This window comes from Gallinula chloropus, assembly GCF_964237585.1.
Source record: "Gallinula chloropus genome assembly, chromosome: Z".
Classification (NCBI taxonomy): Eukaryota; Metazoa; Chordata; class Aves; order Gruiformes; family Rallidae; genus Gallinula; species Gallinula chloropus.
In genome coordinates, this window is record NC_140089.1 from 8,490,290 (window position 1) to 8,517,796 (window position 27,507).

Here is a 27,507-nt window from a genome sequence, read left to right on the forward strand (position 1 = left end):
GTCTGAGGGTTTGAGATGATGTGAATAGGAGTTTTGTATGCAGATCAGTCCCAGACAGAGACGAGACACCTCCCATGCAGAAACACCTTTGAGTTACTTACAACAGCTCAAGTGGTGGTCTTCAGAGACTGAACACATTTGCAGCTGCCCACCCCAGTTAACTGTTGATCTCAGCACAAAGCAGCAAGCACTTCACTGCACCTGCTCCTCAGCCTGACATATTTCAGCTGCCTGGATAGTCACTGGGGAGAAGTGCATCAGTGAATGGCAACTGGGTGCTTCTAGGAGACTGTAAGTATGGCCATAAGTGCAAATACAGGCTAGAATTAAGGGCTTGTGCTTTTGTATGATTTGGGTATGATTGGTGGTAAGCACCACCCAAATCATAAAAGGAAGCTGTCCCCACAAAAGAGCGACCAAGGTGGTTGTATTAGGTGCATCCTAGTGAAGCTGTGCGAAGAGTAGCTCCTGCTAGTGCATCTGATGAGACATGAGGTATTGGGTAGTATTTTATTACACAAGGTATTTATACAGAGATATACAGAGATATCTTTCTGTCAGAATGGCAGCTGAATTTTCCATCAGTTGCCACCACCAGCAGCAAGATCACTTCCTGCCAAACTGAGGCAGTGGTGGTGGCACTTTGATGTCTTGACCTCTTTCCAGTTTCTTCTCACAGTCAACTAGATAATTGACCCCGTCGATGACAATCTGGACTAGCTCCACCTGCAAGAAGGAGGAGAAAACGGTAGCAATAGAAGCTCTAGCTAGTGCTGTTCATAGAGGAAGGGAAAATTGGCTTGTGCTGACAGGACAGCAGGCAGAACTGTAAGTAAGGGTCGGCATAGAGATCACATATCCTGTGGCACAGGGAGTATGGTTCGTGCAAGCCCAGTGCAAACCCATAGTAATTCCCTTCTCCTCTTTGCCCTGAGTTTGGACCACCAGCAACAGCAATTTTCAGATAGGCCCCTGGAGTTGTTTCCACCTAATTATGCTCCTATTCATGTTGCTGTAGGAACAAAGCAGGCAACCTGTCCCGAATGCCATTGGAGACACAGTGTGGAGGTCCTTCACGTGGCTGGGAGCATGGCAGGACTACCTGCACGGCCACAGACATTTAGACTGCCTGAGGGAGCTTATCAAACCAGAGTCTTGTACTACTTCACAGACATGGCTCAGGAACATATCTTCCTCTGCAGATGACGGTGAACCCTGCTGATTTGTCACCTGTGGAGAAGGATGTCCTGTTCATTCTGCCAAGCGTGCTGGCATTGCTGAGGCCGTTTTGCAAAGCCCACGACCCACATCTCTGAAGTAGAGGCAGTCATCCTAAACTCACGTTGGCTCTACATCCTCCATCACGCCTTTGTTTTCAGCCTTTGATTTATGCTAGCAGGGGTGGGACTAACTCCAGGCCCAAGGCAGCACCAACATTTTCTGTTGTGCATGGCAGGGGCAGTGGGGCGTTTGTAGCCTTTTTCAGAATTGCTGAAGAATACAAGGTGTTTTGTCCCCACCTGATGTGCTCCACAGGCAAGGACCACAGGCCCTGTGGTACTGTTTGCCTCCAAGCAATAGCACTGATTTTTCTTAATCTTAATGAAATGGTTCATTAGCGACCGTTAATGACTGGCTTGTTAGAAGTGAACGTGAAGGCTAAATCCCATTGTCTCTTTATTGCAGCAGTCACTGATTTTCAAGGGATTTGTTTTTACTATAAAGCATTTCAGTGGCTTAGCAATTTATTTTATTGTGTTTTACAGACCAGCTGTGTTGGGAAATCAGAGGTCTGAATTTGCAGCCTCCGGGAGAAAAGGAATTTCATATTAAGTTTGCATTGACCAGTAACTGAAACAAAGCAAAAACACAAACAATTTTGGCTTGCGCCTCTGGGAACATAATTCAATTCTGCAAATACATTTACCAAATAATGGCATTTATTTTATTATGTACTGGGAAAAATATGTCTTATAATAAAACATTTCTATCCCCCTGAGTTTGTCTTGTCTTATTTAGATTTCAAAATCTTCAAGGTAGGGATTGAATCTTATCTATTGGCTTAATCCTTTGAAACCTTTCTGTACAAGGCATCACTGACTTCAGTGGGAGTCTTTGTATAAGCAGAAATGTGTAGACTTAGGCCATCTCTCAGTAGAACTCGTATTAATTAACCATGCCAAGTAACCTTTTTGTATTGCTAGTGTTATTTTAGTATCAAGCACACATGATGGTGTTCCAAGGTGTTAATAAACAACTTTGTTGCAGACTGGTTTTACAAATAATACAGCTTAATGGTTTTTCACTTTTACATATTTCAGTCCAGGCCCAAAGGAACATTGCTGCCCAGATCAAACTCCAAAATGTATAATTTCTAAACCCATGTCCAAATGTCCTTTGGCTACTCAAGACCACATCTGAATAAAACAGCACAGAAGACCTGACTTTGTGCATTATCCCAGGGTTATGTTTGTGTTATGAAAACCTACCAAGAATCTGTCTGAACTCAGGTGTTGGGCTGCAACGACCAGGACCAAATTGCATCCGTATCTTAGCTGCCAAAGCCTCTTGGTGATGCGCTGTTCTGAATTAACACACCTTGATAGGACACTGTTCTTCTTTGCAATTGAGTTTTAACTTGCAGCAAAGTCCCCAAGGTAATTAAATCTTGCTGCTGGGCAAGCAGACAGCCCTTCAGATCCTGATGTATAAAAGCCAGTGGGCATCTGAGCCCAAATCACTGCTAATGGAGACAAAGGGTCCTCAGGAGACACCAGCCTTACCAGGACCTGCCTGGTTGACCATGGGTGAGAGGTTAGAGAATGCACCTGAGGGTGAAAGACATGTTTGACAGAAGGTTTGGACCCTGTTCCCCATACACTAGCAGAGTTCTAAAATCACTGGACTGACAGAGTCCTTGCAAGGTAAACTTTTGTCTCAGTTGTTCCTGACGTAGGGAAGGACTAACACAGCCCTGGTCTGAGCTAATGGGAGGAGGCTGCAGCTCTTTGACATGTCTGTTTCTCCCATATCCTCCAGTAAATTTGCTCATAGGAGCTATACTGTTTTATAAAATACTTAAATATGAAACTAGAATGAGGTCTGGGTCCCAAGTTTTGCATGAAATACCTGGAAACAAATGTTTGAGATGAACCCATTGTAGCCTACAACGCAACATAGAGGGCTCAGAAGAGACTATTAAAACTTTGCCCTGATTTAGACATAGCTCCCCTGTGTCCTCTGCTATGTGCCAGACAGGACACATGCAAATGGTGTCAACTCCTCTTCCTCAGTTACTTGGGAGTGAAAGGACTGGCCTACTTTCTAACAGCGGAGAAAGTGCATAACAATACTAAAAGGAGCACAACACCTTAAGCCAGTCTTGCTTTCAGTCCCCAATTCCCTGGGTGTGCTACAACTCAATCCTTGCTTTCCCCAACATTTTGCAGCAGGTACCTGCCCAACGTGTAGTAGGTACCTCAGTACCCACTGTACAGCTGATGTCTGGTGTCCCATGCCCAGGACTGCAGAGGACACTGGACACCAATCTCATAGCCAGCCACTCCAGGAAGCAGACAAGTCTAAGTGTCGTGCCATGATGCTGAGAAACATCACCCTTTGGGATGTCAGTTAGCAAAGCAGAACCTTTGCAGCACCTGAATGCTCTCAGTGAAGGTCCTCAGCACGTGGTACAAGCAAGTCACATTTGTGGAACTTGATCAGGATTGGGTTTTTTTCATGGGCCATAACAGGAATATTTGTCAAGCACTTCATGCATGTTCATCATTTTTTGTTGAGTAAGCATTTCCATTGGACCAGATTCATCAACAGTAAAAGCTGAGGTGGCTTTACTGAGGTCAGCAGAGTGAAACCAACCAGAGAGAAACTGACTCTTACCGGTACAGATCTGAGCTAAAAAGCAAGAAAGCCAAAAGGAGAACAGGTTACCTCCGAGCGACCCATGCGGTCCAGGTTGGAGATATCATACACATCTGCTACAGCTGCAGTGTCCACTCCACCAGTGCCACGCTTTTGCAGACGCAGGTTCTCCAGGATTTTTGGAAACCTGGGATCCTATCAGAAGAAAAAGGTCTGAGCTTATTGCCATTTACCCTGCATATTGTGTGGAATTGTTGTAATGTTATTACCCATGACTTAATAGCGTCTCCGGAAAGACAGGGAGAGATGGATAGTTTTCTCAGTCCTTGGATTACAGCCTGTCTTGGTGGCTGTCTGCTGAGTAGATTAATTTCCACAATAAATACAATAATTTGCAGAATAAAAGTGTACGCAATTAGCCAGGCATTATCCCTGGAACCTTGTTACACATCCTGCTAACCTGCAGTCACTGTAAGCTGTCATTTTTCATTAGTTCCTTTACAAATCAGGAAGGCTGACTTATGTCACTGGCCTTTTAAAGGGCTTGCCTACCTTGCTGAGCTTGGGCAGCTTAACGTGGACTCCGGCACGTAAACCAGTCCCCAGGTTGGAAGGACAAGTCAGAACATATCCGAGACGCTCATTCCACATGAACTCCCATCCCCGTTCTTTAATTAGTCTTTCCACCTATGATGGCAAAAAAAAAAAAGAGAGAAAGCAAAAAGAAAAGGGTAGTCAACCTTGTCTTTAAGATGTCTGCTTGTTGCTGACATTCTTTTCACCATGTGTCTGTGATGAACTTCACTAACACTAATGGAGCTGCATGAATTTACACTGGGGTTCAGTCTGGCTTGGGCCAGATGCAAATGTCACCAGGTACCAAGATACTCACTTCTTCACTGTTTTCTCACAACCACTAGCTCGCATACTCTTTGTCACTTTACCCCAAAGCTCCATGTCATGGTGGTTTGGCACAGCCTTAGCCTGTCAAGACAGATCTTCACAAGAATCACTTCTGCCATGTGTTTCTAACCTTGGTATTTTTGAACTAAGGTCTCCACACACACTACCAAAGGACTCCAATGCTGCAAAGCAAACAAAAGATGAAGCTGAGTTTTGTGTAATTTTCAAGGTGATGGCATGACTCTCAGGGGAGAACACTTCACTTCTAAATGCCTAGTATTAATAGCCACACTTCCATTAAGGAGGCACCTTAGCTTGCACGTAATGCTTTTCATTACTACATCTCTGCCCAGATTAGAAAGGAAAGCAAAATAATTATCCACAGAAAAATCACAAGGGTCTGTTGACCTTTCAATATGCTGCTACTCTGTTCACACATCTATACTTGCTGTACTTACTTCTGCAAACCAGAGGAATGGGATGCCATCCAGAGGGACCTGGACAGGCTAGGGAAGTGGACCCAGGTGAACCTCATGAGGTTCAACAAAGCTAAGTGCAGGGTCCTGCACCTGAGTCAAGATAGTCCCCATTATCCGTACAGGTTAGGAGATGTACTGGAAAGCAGCCCTGAGGAAAAGGACTTGGGAGTACTCGTGGATGAGCCACCATCTGCAGCCCAGAAGGCCAACCCCATCCTGGGCTACATCACAAGAAGTGTGGCCAGCAGATCAAGAGAAGTGATTCTGCTCCTCTGCTCTTGTGAGACCTTACTTGGGACACTGCATTCAGCTTTGGAGCCCTCAACACAAAAGGGTATGGACCTTCCAGTGGAAGGCCACAAAAATGATCAAAGGGATGGAGCACCTCTCCTGTGAAGACAGGCTGAGAGAGTTGGGCTTGTCCAACCTGGAGAAGGCTCTGGGGGAACTTGTAGCAGCCTTCCAATACATGAAAGGTGCCTATAAGAAAGCTGGGGAAGAACTATTTCTCAAGGGCATGGAGCACTAGGATGAGGCATAATGGTTTTAAACTAGAAAAGGGGAGATTTAGGTTGGCTATTAGGAAAAAGTTCTTCACTCTGAGGGTGGTGGATCACTGGCACAGGTTGCCCAGAGATGTAGTGGAGGCACCATCCCTGGAGATATTCAAGGTTGGTGGGGCTCTGAGCGATCTGATCTAGTGAAGATGTCCCTGCTCACTGCAGGGTAGGACTAGATGGCCTTTAAAGGTCCCTTCTAACCTAACGCATTCTATGGTTCTTCTCCAGAGGAGAATTAGACATAGACCAGCTCATGCTCACAAGACCTCTGCAAATATAGGTGAACACTTCCACTCTGCAGAAGGGTACAGGATAAAGGACTCTTCTAACATCTTTTCAATATTCTCTGAGGACACCAGAATTTATGGTGGGAAACTAGACCTAGTTTCTTGCTTCAGACCCCTGCAATGGTTGCAGTTCCTCTGCTTCCACAACCAAGAGATCGTATGTCCCTGCTGTCCCTAAATGACCTGGCTTTTTACTTTTGGTCTGCGGGCTGTGAAGTGACACGGAAGGGGTGCACAGTGTATTTAGCTCTACACTCACAGGGATGAGATGGGGGTGTCTCTGGGAAGCCAGAGAAGCTGTTTTGCCAGTGTGGGATGAATGAAAGAAGCCATCCAAGGCTGGCTCAATATGTATCTCTATACTCAGGAAGAAACGCAGTCTGATATAGACAAACACTCTTCCTCCACAGGTCAAATGAAGTAAGTGTACCAAGGACCCCAACAATGAGAAAAAACTGTTTTATGCAGTCTGACTATTCTTACAGTCTTGGAGATAATTTTAAGCCCATTTCAACCTTCCAGAGCTTAACCTCTAGAGTTTCCTGTACTATGGCAATCCATCCAGGAATGATGTGGACAAGAATAATAGAGAATAGTGTTTGGCCACATCACTTGCACCACTGCACCTTGTTGCTCTGCCTGCATGACATAGTAAAGTTGCCTTTCTCTGTTAAAGCAACTTCTTCTGTGCCAGAGCAGTTACCAAGGCTGCACTGGGCACAGATCCAACTTGAGCCATACCTGGACATTGTCTAGACAAAACTGTTTTGACCCAGACACCACCTCATGAAGGCTTTTTATATCTTGATGAGTACCTAGACCAGAATAAAATCCTGGAGCCCTGTCTTTGTACTAGTTCTTAGTATTTTGATCACTAACCCCTGAAGTGGCAATGAGCCAAGGGGTCCTAGGCCCTGAGGCCTGTGCACAAGCTTGGCAGCATCCACTCCCCTCCCATCAACAGGGATGAGAACTGGATAGCTGGGCCAAATTCTGCCCAAATAAAATGACTGATTCATGAATTCCTAAAACCTGCAAGCACAAGATGAAAAAAAAAAAAAAAGGATATTTTTTTTAGCCAGCCTGTGCTTGGTTTTAATGGAAAAGCTACAAAGAGATTTTATTTTTTTTTTTCCCTACAACTCAGCTAGCAATTTGCCTGTGTTTCCTTCTTTGTCTGAATCGGTGTGGGTTGCTATGTAGACTGGTGTTACTTCATTTGTTGCTCCCGGAGATGTCAGTTCAGCATGAACCACAGTAAGCAGTGCTGACAACAGCCCGACAGTTAAACAAACAGGAAGAGTAAACGCATGGAGATACTACCTCTTTTAAACCACGGCAAAATCTTTCAAACACCCGTTTCATGTTGCCACCCTTCTCCATGGAGATCACCCTGGTGTGGTCCTCTTCATTAATCCAGATGAGAAACGTCTTGTCATTGTTATGCCTGTTGAGAGGGGAAAAGAAAAAAAAAAAAAAAAGAAAAAAAGAGAGTATATTTAAAAAGACAAACCCTGAAAATTAATTCTCAGTATCCTTAGTTTTTCAGGGCTGTGGAGAGGTTAACTGCAGAGTTAGGGATCTGCGCTGCTTTCACATTTGGCCCTCCTGTGCCAATGGCATCTATGAGGGTTTCTTGGGCACAGCGAGAAGAGCAGCTTTTCTGATCACATCATGCTGCTGTGGCACTGAGCAAGGAAAAACGTGTTGTCCTCTAGCACAAGCACAGCTGGGGGGTGCAGCAAAGGGAGCAAGAAGACAAGTTCTGCATCCTTTGTCAGCAGGGAGGGTTTTTATGGTTCTTAGGAAACTGTGCAGCTGGGTAAAAAACCCTAACGTTTACCTGCTGCCGGGGGCCAAGCAATATGTCCTTATTTAATTGTATTCTCCCCTGTGTCAAACCCCAGTGCGCTCTGTATTGCTTTGTAGTGCTGGGTTGCCACATGAGTCAAGTTACATGTCTGAGAACATCAACTGCATGTTGCTTCCGGACAGCACATTAGCAATGCTGGCTTGTCAGTCAAGATAAAAATGCCTTAAGATACCCACTCTTGCACCAAACAGATCAGTTGTGGATAGGTTTATTAAGTGCTGGGTCAAATCTGAGGTCATTTTTCCTGTTGTTTTGGGGTTTTTTTCCTCCAATTTCTCTGTCTTCTTTTACAACCTTTTTTCAGCCCATGGAAGGTGATTGGTGGGATCAGAACAATTTGTACAAACAGTGGAATATTACCTGGTTTGAAACACCTGACATCTGAAAGTTCAGGTTCTCCAGGAGACTGACTTTCAACTGGCCTTTTACTGTGCCTCTCTCTTTTCCCCTCTATTTTTTGGCATTTGGAGTTTGCAAACGTGGTACTGAGCAGGTGTAAAGACCCTGTGCCCTGACATTATGGTCACACGAGGTTTGGTTATGCCATCTTTAGTCACTTCCATATGTTCAGGGGAGGGTTTTCCAAATAGTCGGAGGTTAGCCTGCCTCAGAACTAGGTCTCTCTGTTGCTTTAAGGGATGTGCAGAGAGGGCATGTGCCAGTGCCACTGGTGAGGCTGGTGTGATGCAGTCCATAGCAAGGCCAGGATTGCAATTGTTATAAACAAATAATTTCCAGAGTGTGTAATCTTTTTGACAGCAATTTCCTGCAAGAGAAAGGCAAGTTTTCCAAGTATGGCTTACTGAAATACTTTACAATCCTAATAATTCTTTTTTTTCCCCAGTCTGTCTGATATTTCCCATGTTGAACAAACTAAAACTTAGGAGATCCCTGGATAGTAATCATATTGTTGGTACTTCTCCTGTTTGTTTGTTTGTTTGTAGAGATGATGAATGGGATTCCTAGGCTTTATCTTTTTCCTCTTCCTCAGATTGACATGGGGACGAGGGAAATAATATGAAGCTTGTTGAATTAAAAAAAAGTATCCTTGCAACTTTCCAGCAGGCCATCAGCTTTTATGGATGGTCAGATTTCAGAGAGCTTGATCTCCAGCAGAAATCAAGTTTAGCTCATCACAGTGATACTGGTTATGTTTCTGAACATGAGCCAGTACTGTCAGACCCTGCTTGGAGAACAGTTGAGGCTTTTTTTCCCCACAGAAAATCCCATTCTCTCTGAAATTCCTGGACCTGCCTAGGGCAAGGAGATAGGCTAGGTGATTCCTCAGAATACTTTTTAACATAAATTGTCAGAATTAGGGCATCCAGTAATGCCTAGAAATTCCCAGGATGGATATAGATGTTACACCCTGCACTGCTGCCCCCATCCTCTGCTGGTGTGTGTGTGATCTTGGAGCTACTATCCTTTTCTCTTCACACAATATACTGAATTTGGGCACCAAATACTCAAGTGTGTAGTGAATGTAGAAACAGAACTAGAAGAAGATAAGAAGTTCTAATTCAATATCTCCTTTTTGTCCAGTTCATTTGGAAATATAAGGTTACTTTCAGCTCTGGGATTTAAACTAACACAGTTTCTTGACAGTGACAAGGGGGTCAGGAATTGCTGTAACTGCAGCTGTATGGATGGAGGCTCCTAGCTGACAGCATGGATATGATCTGGTGTTGGAGCCACTTTTGTGGGCGACTGCATGGTTGACTCAGGGGCTCTTTCCCAAATAATTTTTTTTTATCTAGAAATAGAAAAGAATGAAGGTAAAAACCCAAAGAAGGAGTCATGTCTATGATGTTGTGTTGTGTGGATGGTATTAGTGGTGGCTTCTTCAATATAAATTGCCTTACCCATTCTGTGGCCATTACTGGATTTGTTTGTTGGTTGGTTTGATTTCACTAAGCAAGAAAACTTTTTAAAAAGCAAAACTGAACGTGCTGTGGGGGATGCAGACAGAGTGGCTGCAAGGTTAGGACGAGCAAGGAGACCTGTAACACAATCTTTAAAACACAACACAGGCTTCTGCATACCACACAACATACCAGATTCCTCTGGCGTCCGGCCAGTCACGCGCCATCCCAGCACATGTTAGCAAAGGGGACACTGGCTTATCAAAGAGAAAATGATCCTGGACACCAAAATGCAGCCGAAGGGAGAGAGACAGAGAGAGAGAAAAAACAAAACAGGATTCAGGTTTATTCAAGGAAGCTGTAGAATGCTGTCTAATACGTTTTGTGTGAAGGCAATCAGTGTAGAAGCACATCACATAGTGCAGCTGCTGCATCTGGTTCCTTCTCCTGGAAACTAAAAGCACTCTGCCCAGGAAATTTACTTGAGTCTTGCAGATTCTCACGGACATTGGTAATATGACCAGGTATTAATATGACTGTGTTTGCCAAAAACATTTTTTCAAAGGTAGGGAGGAATGGGAGGTGGGGAAAGTAATACCACACACACAGACTGAAGGGTGCTCAGGAGAGTTCTGACTACTAGGGCCAAAGATGTTTCCTGCTTACAGACATTTTTGAGGGTAGGAGAAGGCAATGAGTTATTAAAGATTAAATAAATAAATAAATGCTAGTTCTGAAAGGATATTTTGCCAGTGCAAAGATTTATCAACTTACTCTGAGCATGAAGTCAAGGTAGGAATTAAATCAGTGCTAAGCCTGACCTTTTGGAATCACAGACTTGTTCTATTCCTTAACAGAGATGCTATTTCTGATTTAATAAATGTAGCACATGCTGTGCCACTGACTTGCTACATTCCAGATCATTTAGATTTACTTTTTTTTTTTTAACTGAGCTGTTTTTTTTTTCCCCCAAGGCAAATAAATGTTTGATTTTTCATGTGTGTGCTGAAAAATTATTATTTTTAATTCCTCAAGCACTGTTATTTTGTATGTTGTGTGAGTGTTTGAGGGGTGTGGGTGTGTTATTGCTTGTTGTTAATTGTATGGATTTTTAAAAAATCTAGGTTGTAATTAAGAATAATGAGGCAAGCTATCCAGAATAAGTATGACATGGTAGGCAAGTCAATATGCTTCTTTTTCCCCTTAGTGGAGAGACAGACAGTGGAGGCAGACAGCCTGATACCATAGATATTCAAGGTCCTAAGGTACTGGAGGAGGTAAGCAATGGTATGAGGTTAAGAAAGAATTTGAGGTTATCACATTCAATGCCCTGATTTCTATAGATTTGCATTAATGTAAAAACAAACAAAATATGGTAAAATGCTGAACAACTGAAGCCTATTCCACTTGCCAATGGACTTGGCCCTAGAATTCTATTCTCCACACTCCTATTTCGATCCCTGCTTTCTGTGGAGCTGTCTCCTGCTGAAAAAGGCAACGAAATAAAACCTGCAAAAGGCCATCAACATCTTGTCAATAAACATATCACCAAGGACATTCAATTAGAAAAGTTACTGACCTTACATAAATTCTTAACTCCTGGTTAATCCAGACTGTGACACCTAGTTCCAGGGTTATAAATAGTTATGTTACTTCATCAGCTCCCTTTTGGTTGATGTTATGGATTAATGTGCCATGATTATAGCTAACAGGGTACAGCCATTCCTTTGGGTATTTACAATGTGTGTTTGACATGTCACATGCTGTGACAAAATCCGTGATGAAAATCCTTGTGTTTCCATCTGTGTGACAATGAAAACTCTCGTTATGGGCCTGATCCTCCAAGTCCAGAAACACAGTTACAGGACTGGGGAAAGGTCACCTGGGTGTAGTTGGCTACAGCCATCTTGGGAAAATTAGAATAAGTGTAGTTTTGACATAAAGAAATTACAGCCAAAGCCGCCCCACCCCAGCAGTGTAGAATAGAGATAATGCATAATGCTTACCTCAACATAATATTCTTAGTTAGGATGGTTATTAATATAGAAAATATCATTCTTTGCTCAAGGAAATGATGAAGAAAAAAGTCCTGAATTTACTTCATTATTTATCCAAAGAGGTGTCAGCAGCCAGGTGTATTTCATTTGGCACAGATGTTGCTATCTGGAATGTAACTCCACATTTTGGACCTGCACAGTTGTGTATTTAAACAAAACACAGACCCTGCATGATTTGCTATTCCATTCAAAGTATTGACAGGCCATCAGCTACTGGATTAACACTGTGATTATCTGCAGCTACGTGGGAAAACATGTGCCCCAAAGAAAGGCAAAGGTTAAGAGTAAATGAAGGTGGTGTCAGCACTGGAGCTATACTTACATCAATAAGCTGCTGCTGATCCCTCTCGGACATATTGGTCAAGCTGTAGTACTTTCCAGAGAGATCTCCTTTCAGCCCAGAGAGCGCAGTGACCACGACGTTCTCCACCTCTCTCCGCTCTGCCCTGGTGCAGGCAGGAGGAAGGCTGAGGCCACGGATGCTGCGGCCGGTGCGCACCCGTGATGAGAGGACATAGCGCTCATCGAACTGACCTTGGGTGATCTGAAAGAGGCATCTTTCATTAGTTTACATACAGCCCCTGTGTTGTAGTACACAATTAAAAAAAAAAAAAAAAAAAAAGAAGAAGAAATCCCTTCACACCAAAAGAGGGGCATGACAGGCCTGGCAACCTCACCATGTGATCACAGATACTCGGGATACCAAGATCCCTCAGAGTTTCAGACACCAGAAGGTTGGGTTTTTTAGGAACAAGTTCCTTTGGCTGAATGAATGTGGCAGAGTCGCCAGCTAGTCCTTCGTGGTCCTAAAATAGCAAGGAATCTTCATGGCTTTTGGAAAAACTGATACGGGCAGAGGCGGGGGCCAGATACAGAAGTTCCTTTGAAAGAGGAAAGCCCAAGATGTTAAACGACAGTGTAGCTGACTATGAGGGAATTATTAAGCAGCAGGTAAGGCTTGATCATGTATATGTGGACATGTGGAGTCAACTCCTGTGTTCATTCCAAACCTTAAGACACGTGGCTATCTGTAAGCTCATGAACAGACCCACAGTGCCAAGTGACACTGCGGCAGTTGGGACTGATCTTCTTGTTAGGCACAAGGCAGGGATGAAGTTGTCTTGCTGTTAGGGCCATGAGTGTCACCTCACTTTCCTTAACCCTAAAATTACCATTTTTAGAGTTGGGTCAGAAAAATCACTGTATCATCACTGCAAAAAGCCCCAAGCATTAACTGTCTGATTATTTTATTTCACTCCTACCTTGGATGCATCCAGGTCCGTGTGGTGCTTCATTGTTCGTGGATCATAGCCATTATGTCTTGCTTTAATGACAGGGTCAAAAATCTCAGCAAACACCTATGGAGTCAAGAGAAGCTAGAAAGAGTCTGCAGCATAGTAGAAACATTTAAATGCCCTAGCTTCAGCCACATGAGAAGTCCCTTGACTCAGGCTCCTGGGTGACAGGAGGGGGTTTTCCAAATGCAGACAGGGGTAAATATGAAATGAAGGGGTTCGTTTGACCTAGACAGTACTCTGCAGCAGTTGTTCATCTTTGCAATGCAAAGAAGTATGCACCTTACTTAAGTTACAAGCTTACTCTAGTTACCTCAGAAGTACTGGATGTAGTGGGAACCAGGTTAGGTTTCAGGATGTATTACCAAACATAACAGACACTCAGCATCCCCTGGCAGCTTGTCTCTTGTTTTTAGGTCATGCAGTAATGCCCTGTCTTCACAGCTATGGGGTACCAGTCCCCATGAGAGCCACCTGGCTCAGGTGCATCACCACTGATCACAGCCACACTTTCATGTGCATGAGAAGCAGTGGCACAACTCAAGGAGTAAAGGATAGGAGCTGATACTCCAGAGTGCCAGAAGTTCCAGTCCATCCTCAGCAGCTCAGTGCTTGGAATGTTGTTAGGACACTGTATAATAGTAGGTACCACTGTAGAGTAGACTGGAGGAAGCAGACCACAGACCTTAAAAAAATAAGCATTTTCTTCTCTTTCCTCTTCTCCCCATTCTGGAGTTAAGTAAAAGTGTCCATCCTAATGCCGTCTGTCTTCAGCTTTCATCACGATGCGAAAGCTGTGACATTGATGTCTGCCACTTGCCAGAAGACATTTCTATTTCACTTCTGCCTCTACTGTTTCACCATGTAATTTCCACATTATTTTTAGTTTGTGTGTCTCAAGGTTGCATAACTTTCCCATAAACTAAGTTTAGCTGTAGGAAAGAGGACAGCTGCTGGATGCGGGCAGCAGCTGCTCCCAAGCAGGTACATTTTATTAACTTCAATTGCAGCAGAGAGGGAACCTGTAGTAACTCCTCATGTTGATGCATTTCCTAATGTGGATGAGTGTGGAAAACAGCATCTTTGTGCCCCTTGTGTACTCTCTGAGGTACAATTTGTCTTGGGAGCGCATACCTTACTGGGAATATGTCTCCATCTAAGGAGACATAAAAATGACTGAATAGAAGAGTAGCATGGAAATGTCTTACCTCATAGGATTCTTCATCACCTGCAACCATGCCCACAGTTTTAATGAAAGGATGGCCAGGATTGTCAACCCCGGTTTGGATGCACTGATCCAGGGTGTAGCCATTGGGAGTCATCTTGTCCCTCAGCTTGGAGTAAATGGCTGGTGTGAGGCACTCAGCCATGCAGTTGTTATGTTTGCGGAGATCAGGATAGTCCGCGCTGGAAAGAACAAGGATCACGAGCAATTATGTGGCACCTTAAAGGGTAACCTTTGCTAGGTTATGAAGTTATTAAAGAGGTCATGGGATACAGAGTACAGTGCATGGTTTAAAAGTGTAGTTAGGTTTTGGTTGATGTGTGGCATTGAATTTTAGGAAGGGAGAAAGATTCAGGTCACTGAAAGTACTCAACATTGCACACCAGTGGGCCGCCGCACTGGCAGGCATTTGCAGCTTTCTGCTACTTGAGGCCATCTGGAAAATGAATCCAAATGAGCTCTGAAAGTTCACTAAGCCCCATTAAATTCTTCTTCAGAATTAAAAGAGCTCTAACACTGTTTTGTTCAAGCAGAAGATGAATTAAACTGAAGAAGTTCTTTGCAATTCGGAGCCCAGGAGCTCTCTTAGCTTAGTGGACATCTGCGGGGCCATCTGATCTATGGCATCTGGGAAGTTCATTCTTCTACAATATCTGGGTTTGCTTTTATGACATTATTATCTACCAAAAGCTGCATGGTTTACTAAACCAGGAAAAATAAAGATTTTATGCTTTAGCAAGACATTTTTGCAACTGAGTCAGACCATATCTACTTAGTTCTGGTAATGATTTGCTTTATGCATTACTCCATCGTTACTATAAAAATATGTTTTAACTAGGATACAGTTCACTACTGTGAAAAAAACAGTCTGTCAGAGCCTGATGTGTGTTGTTTTATCTAAGTATGGCCTGCAAAGTCAGCCTACAGTCAGCCAGTTTGTAACAGCGTCTGAGTACTTCAGGTACAGGGATTACATGGGAGATTTCTTTACGACTTTCATAGTGAAAATATTTTTGCATTTCCTAATGGTAGAGTCCATATAACTGGCCAGTCCAATAGAATAAAGTAGAATAGAATCATTTATGTTGGAAAAGACCTTTAAGATCATCCTGTTCAACCATTAACCTGCCAAGTCCACCACTAAACCATGTCTCTAAGCACCACACCTAAACATCTTTTAAATACCTCCAGGGATGGTGAGTCAACTTCCCTGGAGTGGCCAAGCCCAGCCCAAAGCTTGACAACCCTTCCCATGAAGAAATTTTTCCTAATATCCAATCTAAACCTCCCCTGACACAACTTGAGGCCATTTCCTCTTGTCCTATCACTTGTTACTTGCAGGAAGAGACCAATGCCCAGCTGGCTACAACCCACTTTCAGGCTGTTGTCCTCTCGATATTCTCATCTCTTTGAGCTGCAAAGTGTTTTACAGCTGATGAGATAAAAAAAAGCCCTGCCTAAAATTTGAAACATTTCTTAGGCTTGTTTGGGAATGGCTTTTTTTCAGTTGATTCTATCCCACATCCCTGGTGCTATCTAAACCTTTGGTCTGATATTCATGTCAACAGCCCACACAGCGCAGACAGACACACAGACAGTGTGACCACATAAGGACTCTGCAGCTTTGAATTCCTCCAGAGAGCTAGACACTGCTGCTAGCCCAGTTAACATGGTGCTGTGGTCAGCTGCCTGCCTCACTACAACTGCTTACCTTGGAGGGAAGAGCTTCCGTTTCTCCTGAACAGCAGCCTTCACATTTTGCTGGTTGAGAAGGTACCCAGTGGCTAACACCCCTGTGCCTGCAGCTGCAAAGAGTGCAGTGGTTGCACGGCCAGCCAGGAGACGACAGAAGGTGCCAGCCATTCCTCTCAGAGGATAGGATGTCTGGAAGAGAAGACAGCCCAATGTCAACCCACAAGTCCTCAAACAGTGCGAATGACAAGTAAACCCTCATTTTTAATGGTGGCCCTGTAAAAGATGAAAATTATTCCCATTATTGATTTGCACTTACATAAGGTGTTCAGGAAAATGGCTAGTCTGTGTATGTATTATTTCTATAGCTGGACCTTAGGTAGTGTTGGAAATCAGTTGGGTTTTTTTGGTGCTGTATTGAGCACACAATTTCTAAACCAAACATCCTGAAAATTTTAATTATTGCTTTGGTTCAGGACCATAATTGAACCCTTTATCTTGCTTTCAGTGACTCAAATGGAGTTAGTGAAAGCAAAAACCAAAGCCCAGATAGGCAGCTCTTCACACCCATGGTCACAGACTTATAAAACATCTTGTCACAGGCCAATGTGGGTGCAGTAAGTCTGCATGGTTTCAGTGAGAGGCTGGATGAGGATGTGGAAGAGAGATTATTTGAGGGCTTTAAGCAGACAAAAGAAACAGGCTGCCAAGACAGACATAGACCTGTCCAAGCAAGACCAGAGGAGTCCACAAAAATGGTCAGAGGGCTAAAGCACCTTTCCTATGAGTAAAGGCTGACAAAGTTGGGCTTGTTCAGCCTGGAGAAGAGAAGGCTCCAGAAAGACCTTCTTGTGTCCTTTCAATACATAAAATGGGCTTGTAAGAAAGATGGAGAGAGACTTTTAACCGGAGCCTTGTAGTGAAAGCCAATGGTTTTCAACTGAAAGTAGGTAGATTGAGACTAGACATAAGGAAGACATTTTTATATTGAGGGTGGTGAGGCCCTGGCACAGCGTGCCGAGGGAAGCTGGGGCTGCCCCTGGATCCCAGGCAGGGTTCAAGGGCAGGTTGGATGGGGCTTTGGCCAACCTGGGCCAGTGGAGGGTGTTGCTGCCCATGGCAGGGGGTTCTAACTAGGTGGGCTTTAAAGGTCTCTTCCAGGTGGAACCATTCTATCAATCTATGTTATGAAAATCCCTGGTCTGAAATTTTTTATGATCTATTATTTTTTCCCATCAACGTGTTCATAAGGCATCTATGGGTTTGGGATTCTGTCTAGAATATGGGAGATCTCCACGTCTAGCAGATAAAATGGTATGTTCTGTGAAAGTCTGAAGGGAACAATGACAGCATTTTCTTCCAAGAAACAGAATTTGATGAGTATTTCCAGCACCTGTGAGTTCCTTGGGAACACACAAATTCCAGTTTCAATCACTGGCAGAGGCTTATTCTTAAAACTGAACTCTCATAAATTGTATCTGGGAAACGGGTATAGAAGACTTAGAAGAAAACATGAGCTTTTCCCCTTGATATGCTGCTTCACTTGTTTTTTCAAAGTTTTAAAAACTCTGATTGTTTACCTAATCTTTTCACTGTTCTTTTGGATGTTAAACTAAGCAACTCGAAGCATTTGGTTTCATTTTCAGTGAGCGAAGTGTCCAATAACTTTCATGTAGGTCTGGGCTACTTAGCCCAAGTGCTGTAATTCTTTCCCTCTTCCACTCCTGTCCAAAGACAAGGGCAATGTTGCACCTGTATCTTCTCCCTTGGTGAAAAGGTGTTCTCATCTGCTTGCAGGGTTTTCTGTTGCAAAGCAGAATCTTCTTTGTACTTCAGTCACATACATGAGATGAGAAACACAGATGTGTTTCAAGAGCCATTTGGTTCATTTCCTCTATTTATTTAAACCTGAATTTTGCTATTCTGTCTCTTGCACGCTTTTGAAGTACAGAATGCATTATGTAACTTTCCTTCCAGATAAAAATAATGACTTGATTGACAGAAATATCATTATTTTTTTCACTGAAATAATTACCCTAAAACAGAAATGAGGAGAAACCACACTTTTTTTTTTCTCTCTCTCTCTCATTAGGAATACATTGTGATTTCTTCATCTATTACAAGTCCTTGAGAATTAGTTGCATGGCAGTAAAGTATAATGACATATCTGCTGACACTGGGCAGGGACAAGAGGCAGATCAGTGTCTTATCTCTGGGACTAGCTCCAGTCCATCCATGAATTCATTTAGGTGAGTTGCAGGACAGGATTTCATGACTGCAACTGAATTTCTCCCTCCCAAAATGCTGTGGGAGAATGTTTGACTATAAATCAGAACCAAAGATGAGGTTTGTGATGAAGGTTTTTCTGCTGCTTTCTCTTCTGTGCTTCTGACAGATGGTTCTTGTGCCTTTCATAGTATAGCATCCCCATCCTACACTCTGGAAATATTTGGTTATAACTAATCTGCACAGAACTATTATTGTTATACCAAAGTGTCTGAGAAACAATACATGTATTTTCATAGCAGCTGTACATATTTATAGTTCTGCTTCACAGATGCCATCTTTACTGCAAGGAATTGGCTGGCAGTCAAAGTCCTGTCCTGAAAACGAGAAGCTGTATCAAAATCCCCTTGCAGATAATGACATTATGACTTCAATGACCCCAGGCATTCATCAGCATCTGCACCAGCCTGGATTTTTTGGGAGCTTCTGATTCATACTGTGTCACATTAAGGGACAAATCTGAGCCATACATCTCATTAAATTAGAGGAACCATGTGCAGTATATATTTACACAGAAGTGTGAGGCACAATGGTGTAATTACAGTGCTTCAGAAGCAAAGAGAGCAGCATGCCTATCTACTACAGCATGTATTGAAGGCTAAGAGGTAGAGTTAACCACCTCACCTCAGACAGGCCATTGCATTTAGCCACATCACATACCTGCTGGCAAGGCTGCACTGTGTTGTTCACTATTTTCACATAACCTCCATCCCCTGCACTAATGCAATGTGAAGGGAAAGCCCCATCCTTTGTGCCAGCAGCTGTGGACTGGCTGCCTGCACGGCTTCCTACCTGTGAGCCTTTTCCAAAGGCTGAGGATGCACAGTGGGTAGAAGCAATGGCCCGGCCATACTGTTACTCTCCAGGTCAGCATGATGCTGTGGACTGGGACTGAAAGGTGTTCACAGCATGCTCTTAGAATCACAGAATCATAGAATGGTCTGTGTTGGAAGAGACCTCAAGGATCATAGAGTTCCAACCCCCCTGCCACAGGCAGGGCCACCAACCTCCAGGCCTGGATCTACACAAGGTTGCTCAGGGGCCTCATCCAACCTTGTGTTGGCCTTGAACACCTCCAGGGATGGGGCAGCCTATTCCAGTACCTTACCACTCTCTCTGTAAAGAACTTCCCCCTAATATCTCATCTAAACCTTCCCTTCTTTAGCTTCAATCCATTTCCCCTTGTCCTGCTATTATCTACTTTTTTAAAAAGTTGATTTCCCTCCTGTTTCTCTGCTCCCTTCAGGTACTGGCAGGCTGCAATGAGGTCCGCCCACAGCCTTCTCTTCTCTAGCCTGAAAAAGCCTGGGCACTTGACATTAATTTGTTCTGGAGGAGCTGGGAGGTACGCTGGAGCTCTGTGAGGGTGAAGGATGCTAGAAGCTGCTCTCTGTGATTTCCTGTGGAGGCAAACTGTGCTTGCTGAAGCTGATAAAAGCTAAATGTTGTTTAGCTGCTGATTCAATGCTGCTTCTATCCTTTGCTTTGCCCTTGCAACAGCTATTAGGTAGCAGACCAAGAGCGGCTGAGCGGAGCAAACCTTCTGCAAAATGTGGTGTGCACACAGTACCCTGGGTGGCTGTGGGTATCTTGGCATGCCTGAACTTCAGGCTGAGCTACACCATGTGCCTCAGGTATAGGATTGTAACAGAAATCACAGCCTGTGAACAGAAAGGGAAATAAAGCACCTGGAAAAAGAAATAAATGAACATGGGGGAAAGGGAACCAGATCTGAGAAGCACAGTTGTACCTCACTCCTGCAGAATGAGTTTGAGTACTGCTACTGTACTCTTATTTATGCCTGTATTTGACTGGATGTGCAATGCTGAGATGTATTCCATAAAGCAGACCCTCTCTGCACGGACAGTTTCATTATCCCCTCCTCCCTTGATCAGCAGCATCAGCAGATTTCTCTCTTTCAGGGTCTGGTGTGTTAAACGGGCCTGTACCTGTGGGGCAGATTGACTTGGGGGCATTTGATCAAAGACATATTTTATGCTCATGAAATTGTTTCCCTTTTCAAATTTTAATAAAGTCACATAATGCAAGTATTTGTCTGGTGGGCAGTGCTATCTTCCATTGTGGCTGCATGACTTGTCCCCCAGGACATCCTTGCTTTGTTGGATCACAGGAAAGATCTCCCTTACCCTGAGGCATGCTCTACTTTACCTGACAGATACTTCTCAAACAGCCCTTGAAAGCCTCCAACACTGGAGATGCCACAGCCTGAGTAGGTTAACTACCTAAAAAAAAATAAATCGGAGTAAGATAGGCTTTATTTTCTTTTTTTTTTTTTGAAATAACGTTATATCTAACTACACATCTCTTGTTACAGTTGATGCCCAGCACTCCTCATCCTAACATTTTCTTCCCCAAATTTTGCAGTTCTGTACGCAGAAGTTCAGTTTCTGTCTTTACCAGTAAATGCCTTAGCTTTTAAAACCCAGTCACTCCTGCAGAAAAGGTGACTCTGCTGAGAAGGTGACCTGACAAGCATCAATCAAAGCATCACGTGGCTGCTGCCTGCAGGAACTGGGAGACGACAGCTGGCCTGATCTTCTGCTCCTTAGGTAGGACCTTCTGACTGTAGTGTGGCATTGCCATCGCAGGGACCATCATTTGCGAATGTCAAATGCCAAGGGTCTAGGGGAACATGAAAGTTAGAATTTCTTATGAGAAGAAAAACATTATCTGGAGTGCTGTGGAAAGGTGAGGGTAATCCTTTTTATCAAAATAACTCCTAATTCAACAAACACCTCTTGCCACAAGGGTGGGCTGTGGTTCTGAATGTAAGTGCGTATATAATACTGCAGCACAAACTGAGTCCACGTTATGGCTTGTACAGGTAGCTGGCATACAATCCAAATAGCAAAAGTAGACTTGCATGAAGACATGCTGTACAAGCTCAGCAAACAGAGTTTTTATGTAATGAGGCTACAGAATGAAAAAGAAATTTTATTTGATGGCAAACAAGACCATTTTGTGCTGGTTTTCATCCTCCCCCCTCCCCAAAATAGCATGATTTCTAAGTAATGCATTGCTTCAAAACAAGTATTTCAAAGAGATTTGTTTTGAAAGACTCTGAATGGAATGGTCTCAAACTAATAAAAATTCTCATCAAAGCTATTTGTCAAATCATTAGCAGACTCAACAGGTATTTTTTTTTTCCCCCCACAGAAAATGTCAACCTGCCCTAACAATGCCTGCACCATCACCACCTCAGTGGATTCAGAGAAATGTAATCACCCTGGCCAAAGGTGTCTTCAAGTCAAAAGGTTTTTCTGAGAACACTTTACCAGAAATGCCATGCTGTGATTTAGGGTTCACTGCACGTTATCACTAGGCCTCCACTGCAAGTATTGCGCTTTCATCAGGGGGATTTAACTACCCCACAACCCAAAAAAGTGAAAAACAAACACACTGCTCTTTTGTAGGAGTTTCCTAAGGATCTTCCCTTGTTCTCATGATGATAGAAAGTTGATATTCCCATAGATGCCTATAGTGCTACCACAGAGCAGCTGGGAAGGGGAAAGAATACTTCTTCAAGATCAGAAGAACCTTTGTGATTATCGGTTTTAACCCTTGAGAAGGAATCGAGCACTTGCCTGCACTGATTGGGTGTGCAGGAAGGAAAACATCTGCCTTGGGAAAACATCTATCTGGCATTCGAAACTATCTAGGGAGAATATGATCTGGAGAAGATAAAGGAGTTCCAAGAATTAATCAACCTGCGTTAAAAAAAACCCCAACGAATCAAACCACTTCTGGCATGCATTTGACTGTCTTTGGTTTAAACCACTGGCCTTTGTTAGTTAGTTCTACACATAGCTACTTAATAGTGACCTATTATTTTGTGTCTTTCCATCAGTTTTTAAATCATATTTTCAAATCTATTAATTACTCTTTGTCTCTAGCCTGTACTATTTCCATTTTGTTTGATCCTCAACATCCTCCTGATACTAGAACGGTTCTTTTCTCTCATTAATTGTTGTACCAGGTCTCCAGTGTGGAAGCAGCAAAGCATCTCTCTACTAAATAGCATTTTGAGGATGTATCAGTCCCATGGGACCACAGCAGTTCACTAGAAGTGCAAGCCATGGTCATCCTGGCTCCTTTTGGGCCTTCCCCTCTAAACTGGAATGCTTCCCAGTAAGCAGAGAATTTTTCTCAGGGATTCTGAACGTACCTATAAAATAACTTAAAGGGATAAAATATACTTGAATTATTCCAAATTATAATTTTTGGTCTTCTACTTAATTATTTTCTCTGCTTAGTGGTTTTTAGCTGTACCAACCTTGTGGAAGTTTGAAGTTACACCACTAGTTACATGTGAATTTGGACTTTATTTCTGTAATGCATAAGAAGGAATTAACTACATTTAAACCTGCAGTGATCCTTAGTTCTGTGAACATCTCTTCTCGAGTTGGCCAAACAAGGTCTAATTTCTGTGTTATTGGACTTTTTTTTTTTTTTTGGGGGGGGGGGGGGGGAGGTGTGCTATGAACCTTAATATTTTTGTATAGATTTTAATAAAAATTCTTAGGATTCATGACATGATACTTCAAGCATGTGCCACTCAGATAATACTGTGATAGTAGTAAGACTTTTTTTCCCTTCTTCTTCAAAAATATAATATATAGGCACATTAAGAGTCAGACAGCTTCTTCATTCTTCATTACCATCTTGATGATGCAGGAATTTCAGCATATTGTGTACGAAATGCCTTGATATGTGACCTAAACTTAATTGCTTCAGTGTAAGTCTATGACACAGCTGGGGCACAATAACTACTCTGGATGCAGATCAGCAGAAGCTGACACATCAGGAGGCACAGCAGTCCAGAATGAATAAATGAGAACTGGTGTTTTGCAGTGGGGAAACACAGATTGGAGCCGTAGCTCAAGCCCGCAGACTAGGACAGCATAGACCTTGTTGCAGACTTGGTGGAAAGAAGAGCAGGCAGGGAGCATCAGGGAAAGAAGAGCATGAGCTTCTCAAATCCTTTAGCAGATGGCAGAAATAGAAGAAATGCACCTCATGAGCACTGTGGTGCCAGCCTGTCCTGGAACTGGGATGGCACACCTACTTCTGCACCACATGGCATCACTGTCGGCTTTGGCTCACCGTCTCTCTAGTGTGAGTGCCAAGGTTGCTGGCTCTCATGCAATGGTCCTACCTAAGTCATTTATCTCCCTCTTTCCCTGACCACAATCAGGACTCACTCAGCACTTACAACCTGTCTGTCTTACTTCCCTTCACAGAGAGCATGGTCTTCAGCAGTGCTCACAACTGGGCATCCTTTAACTGGTGAAGGTGGAGTGCAAGATACCTGTCTCAGCGGGTATCCAGCATCAGGTGGGTTTTCTACAGGTGAAGTGGCAGGAAAGGTTTGGGGTTTTTTCTTGCAAGTGAAGTACACCACAGGACATTTTCAATGCTGTAGATATGAGAGTTTAACAGCTTTACAAAATCCTTGGACAACTTGCCTCGCTCATTTTCCCCTTACAAGGCCATTGTCCTCATACTTTGGGTAGTGGCTCTGCCTCGTGATTGCTAGTTAAGATGTCATTTGTATGCTTCCATGATTACACATGCCTTTGGCCAAGAACAGGGCATGGAGCACACAGCTCAGTATCTCTGAGAGTGGAATTCCTCACTGGCAGCAGTCCCTTTAAAGTTTTCTTTCTGAGGTTGTTTTTACCTGTGCTATCACTGGGAGAAAGCAAAAACACTGTGGTACAGGAGAGAAGAAACACGGAGTTGTTGTGTATCCTCCATGCACCACGTTCCCTCCTACAGTGAGCAGTTCTGGTTAGCTCTGTAGAAGTTGTCTTTGTGATCAGTGTCTGCAGCAGTTAATACAACGCTGACTTACAGTAACAGCCACTAAACTGTATAGCCTGTGGTGCTAAGTGTCTGCAAAAACAGGGTGTCTTCATTCCCACTGGCACCATAAAGGGTAAACAAACTCAGAGTCACATTTTCGTTGCCTTTTCCAAAGCAGTATTCCCATATGCTGTGATGAGTTACAGCCAGTGAATCAGCAACACCTGTCCAAAAGGTCATGATCTTAGAGGTCATAGCCTTCATCTCACTGATGTACTCCAAGACATGCTCAGCTACCTGTAACCAGCCTTCAGGACATTAATATCCTGTCAGGAGTGTATTTTGGTTTTACATCTGTGTTTTAATAGCTGATGTCACTACTGCAAATCTGGTGCTGGCTGAGAACAGGATCGCAAATACCATTTAATGTGGGTAACCACAGTTTGAACTCCAGGATGGGGAAAAAAATAAAGCAGAGAATGCCTACTTCAGGGTCTTAAACCAGTTCTCCCTCTTATTCATGATGCATATAGATTAAAGCCTCTGTTAAAGGTGAAGGTACTCTCCAGAAGAACTAAGGCTTTTGTACAGCAGGTCCCTCATCAACTCTAAAAAAAACCCCAAACAAACCTCCTTTGAAATCATCAGATTAAGGAAACTCTGACATAGCCAAATATCCTGTGCTGCCCTGGCCAGGGGCTGCAGGGGGTCTCCAGGACAGCTGATTCAGAACTCCCACTGTGCTCAGGCTGCCCCAGCCATGCCCCTGTGCACACGGAGACCCTGTGATGTGCATGCAGGTGACACTGTGGCATCCCTCTCTGGGAACATCAGAGGAGAGTGAATCTGTTACCTTTTAGTATTTACAAAAGCAGTGCTTTTGCTATTAGCTCTTTATTATCTTGAGCTTCTTTTGAAAGAGGAAGTTGTCAGCTCCATTCTTCTCTTCCTGTGTTTGAGCACAGGTACCGGTTATCCTACACTTCACACCGGGCAGCACACATGCTCTTAGCCAAGGAAGGAAGGAAGGGACAAGGGTTACAGTGACATTTCTAGAAATAGAACTAGATTAAATATTTGAACCGTGTCATGGGTGGTATTAATTGCCACACCATGTGATCCTGAGCGACATTTTAGAGGAATGGCAGAGTCACAGCTAAAGTTCACACCGGCTCATCACCACAGATAACGTATACGCACGTCTTAAACCGCTAAGCCGTTTAGCTGACGGTATCACTGCAGTGAGCTGAGCTTTCACGTGGTGGAGGGAGAAGGAGGCTGGTCTTTTATATTTGAGAAGCAATTCCTTTGAGTCATCCTTAGCTTGAGCTAAAGCCTACAGATGCCAGTGGAAAGTTTTCTCTGCTCCATCTATGGAAGTTGCTGGCACCTTCAGAACATCAGCAATAAATGTCACAAGCGATTACATGCATGAGGGACCATTTTTAGATACCCAGGAAGCAGTTCAGATTGCTCTTGGATTGCCATATCACTCTACAGGTTCAGAGGATAAGAAATAAATTAAAAGATTAACTCTCATTGGTGGGTTTTCTTTCAGTTTCTCAAAGCTCACCCTGAGGAAGACTGGGACCTTTCTGACTATTCTGGGTTTAAGAAAAATGTATTTAGAGTGGAGAAATTACGTCAGGGCAATCAGTCTAATTGTACCTTAATCACAGCATGGAATATCTGTATGAAAAATAAACTAAAATTCAGTTTCTTTTTCCTCCTAATGCCAGAGGTCAACGTATGGTCATAAAAATCTAATAATCTGGGGGGGAAAAAAATCTACGAATCTGCAAATATATGAGTAAAGAAGACATGGAAAAGAATCTTCATACATCAAATAACTAATAGCACCTACTTCTTAGTAACAGAATGATTTTTGATTTCTGTCAGCTGAAGTTCTGACCCATCAGACCTGACCTGGTGGGACTCAGAAGTCCACATTCTCCCACCAAAGCCCACCCAAGGTGCTGGGAGTGTTTGCCCTACTGAATCAATCTGATGCTATATTACAGTATTAAACCCTTATCTCTGCGGTGCCAAGAGCTGCAATCAAAATCACCAGAAAAACCTCATTAGAGGTGTTTTCTCTGATCTTTTAATACACTTATTTTTCCCTTAGACCAAGTTTGAAGCAGCTGCACCGTGCACTGAGACATTTTTTTCCTGCACCAAATAGTTACATGAATCAGTACATTACAGCCAAATTACACCACATCCTGTGGTGCTCTCAATTCACTTTTAATAACCCCCATACTGAAAATGCTAGGCAAGAAAAGCAATATAAGTACTTTAACTGACCTTGAAGCCGAAGGTAGATATGTCCTGCTGCCTGCAGCGAGCCCAGAGTGTAAAGGGAATAATGAGTTGGTGCACTGACAGTAGCCCAGGTAATATGAGAGGGGGAAAAGGAGGTGTGGGAAACAAAAATAATCACTGAGGCAGCCAATCCTGTTCCAGGGGGTTAGATGAGTGACATCTGCTCTCACAAGGGTGCCCTTGAGGACAGGAGTGGGATGTGGCGGGGGGGCGGCCACCTAACAGTTGGGTGACAGCAACATCATCTTTCAAGCACTTCTCAAGGGGAAAGAGTTCATGTCAGCAAATGGTTGGCCAGATGCTTAACTGCAATGGGATGCACCTCCATGGCTTTGCCTGCAAGGGCCCATTTAGTGACAGCCAAATGAGAAAGGTCAGGAGCAGCCTTGCCTACCTGCACAGCTCCTGAGAGGCACAGAGAGCAGGATAAATCCACCTGCGTGCATCCCAGGTGGAAATGGGTCTGTGCAGGGAATGGGGCACAGAGTGAGCTGAGATTGCAGCTGGCTTCACTCCCATCCCCTTACTTGTTGATTTCCAACATTGGTTCCTGACTCTTTGTAAAGGCAGAGAGGGGCTGAAATATGAAATGTAAGAAGAGGTTATCTGAAGCCTCCCATTCAGAATGGCTGTAGCTACGTGCTGCAGAGGTGCTGGAGGAAATAACAAGGAGCAGTTTGGAAAGCAAGAAAGGATAATCAAATTCATTCACCTAGCTCTGCTCCCACCACAGCTGAACATTTGTTGGGGCTGACAGAGGGAGCACAGAGGCCAGTACTGTGCAGCTCTTAAAAAATTCAAGACTTATTTAAAAGGCTTATTCCTTTCTACATTTAATATTCCTTGAATTATACATACTAGCTTCCTAAACCCAAATCTCAGATTTTTGAAACATTACAAAACATAGACAACTGTCCCCAAAACTGTTATGACTTGTTTGGATCAACGAGACCCATGC

The 27,507-nt window shown here is 43.5% G+C and overlaps 1 protein-coding gene across 1 annotated transcript; it reads right to left on the bottom strand.

Annotated features, from left to right (window-relative positions):
• Positions 1–496: 496 nt before the first annotated feature.
• Positions 497–26,600, bottom strand: CKMT2 (creatine kinase, mitochondrial 2). Its single transcript, XM_084278293.1, has 11 exons — positions 26,532–26,600; positions 20,568–20,641; positions 16,132–16,304; positions 14,404–14,602; positions 13,163–13,258; positions 12,223–12,444; positions 10,036–10,121; positions 7,432–7,555; positions 4,432–4,566; positions 3,949–4,074; positions 497–726 (listed from the first exon to the last, which is right to left on the bottom strand). The coding sequence occupies exons 3-11, from the start codon at positions 16,281–16,283 to the stop codon at positions 607–609; spliced, it is 1,260 nt and encodes a 419-aa protein (XP_084134419.1). The 5' UTR covers positions 16,284–16,304; positions 20,568–20,641; positions 26,532–26,600; the 3' UTR covers positions 497–606.
• Between the last annotated feature and the right edge of the window lie 907 nt (positions 26,601–27,507).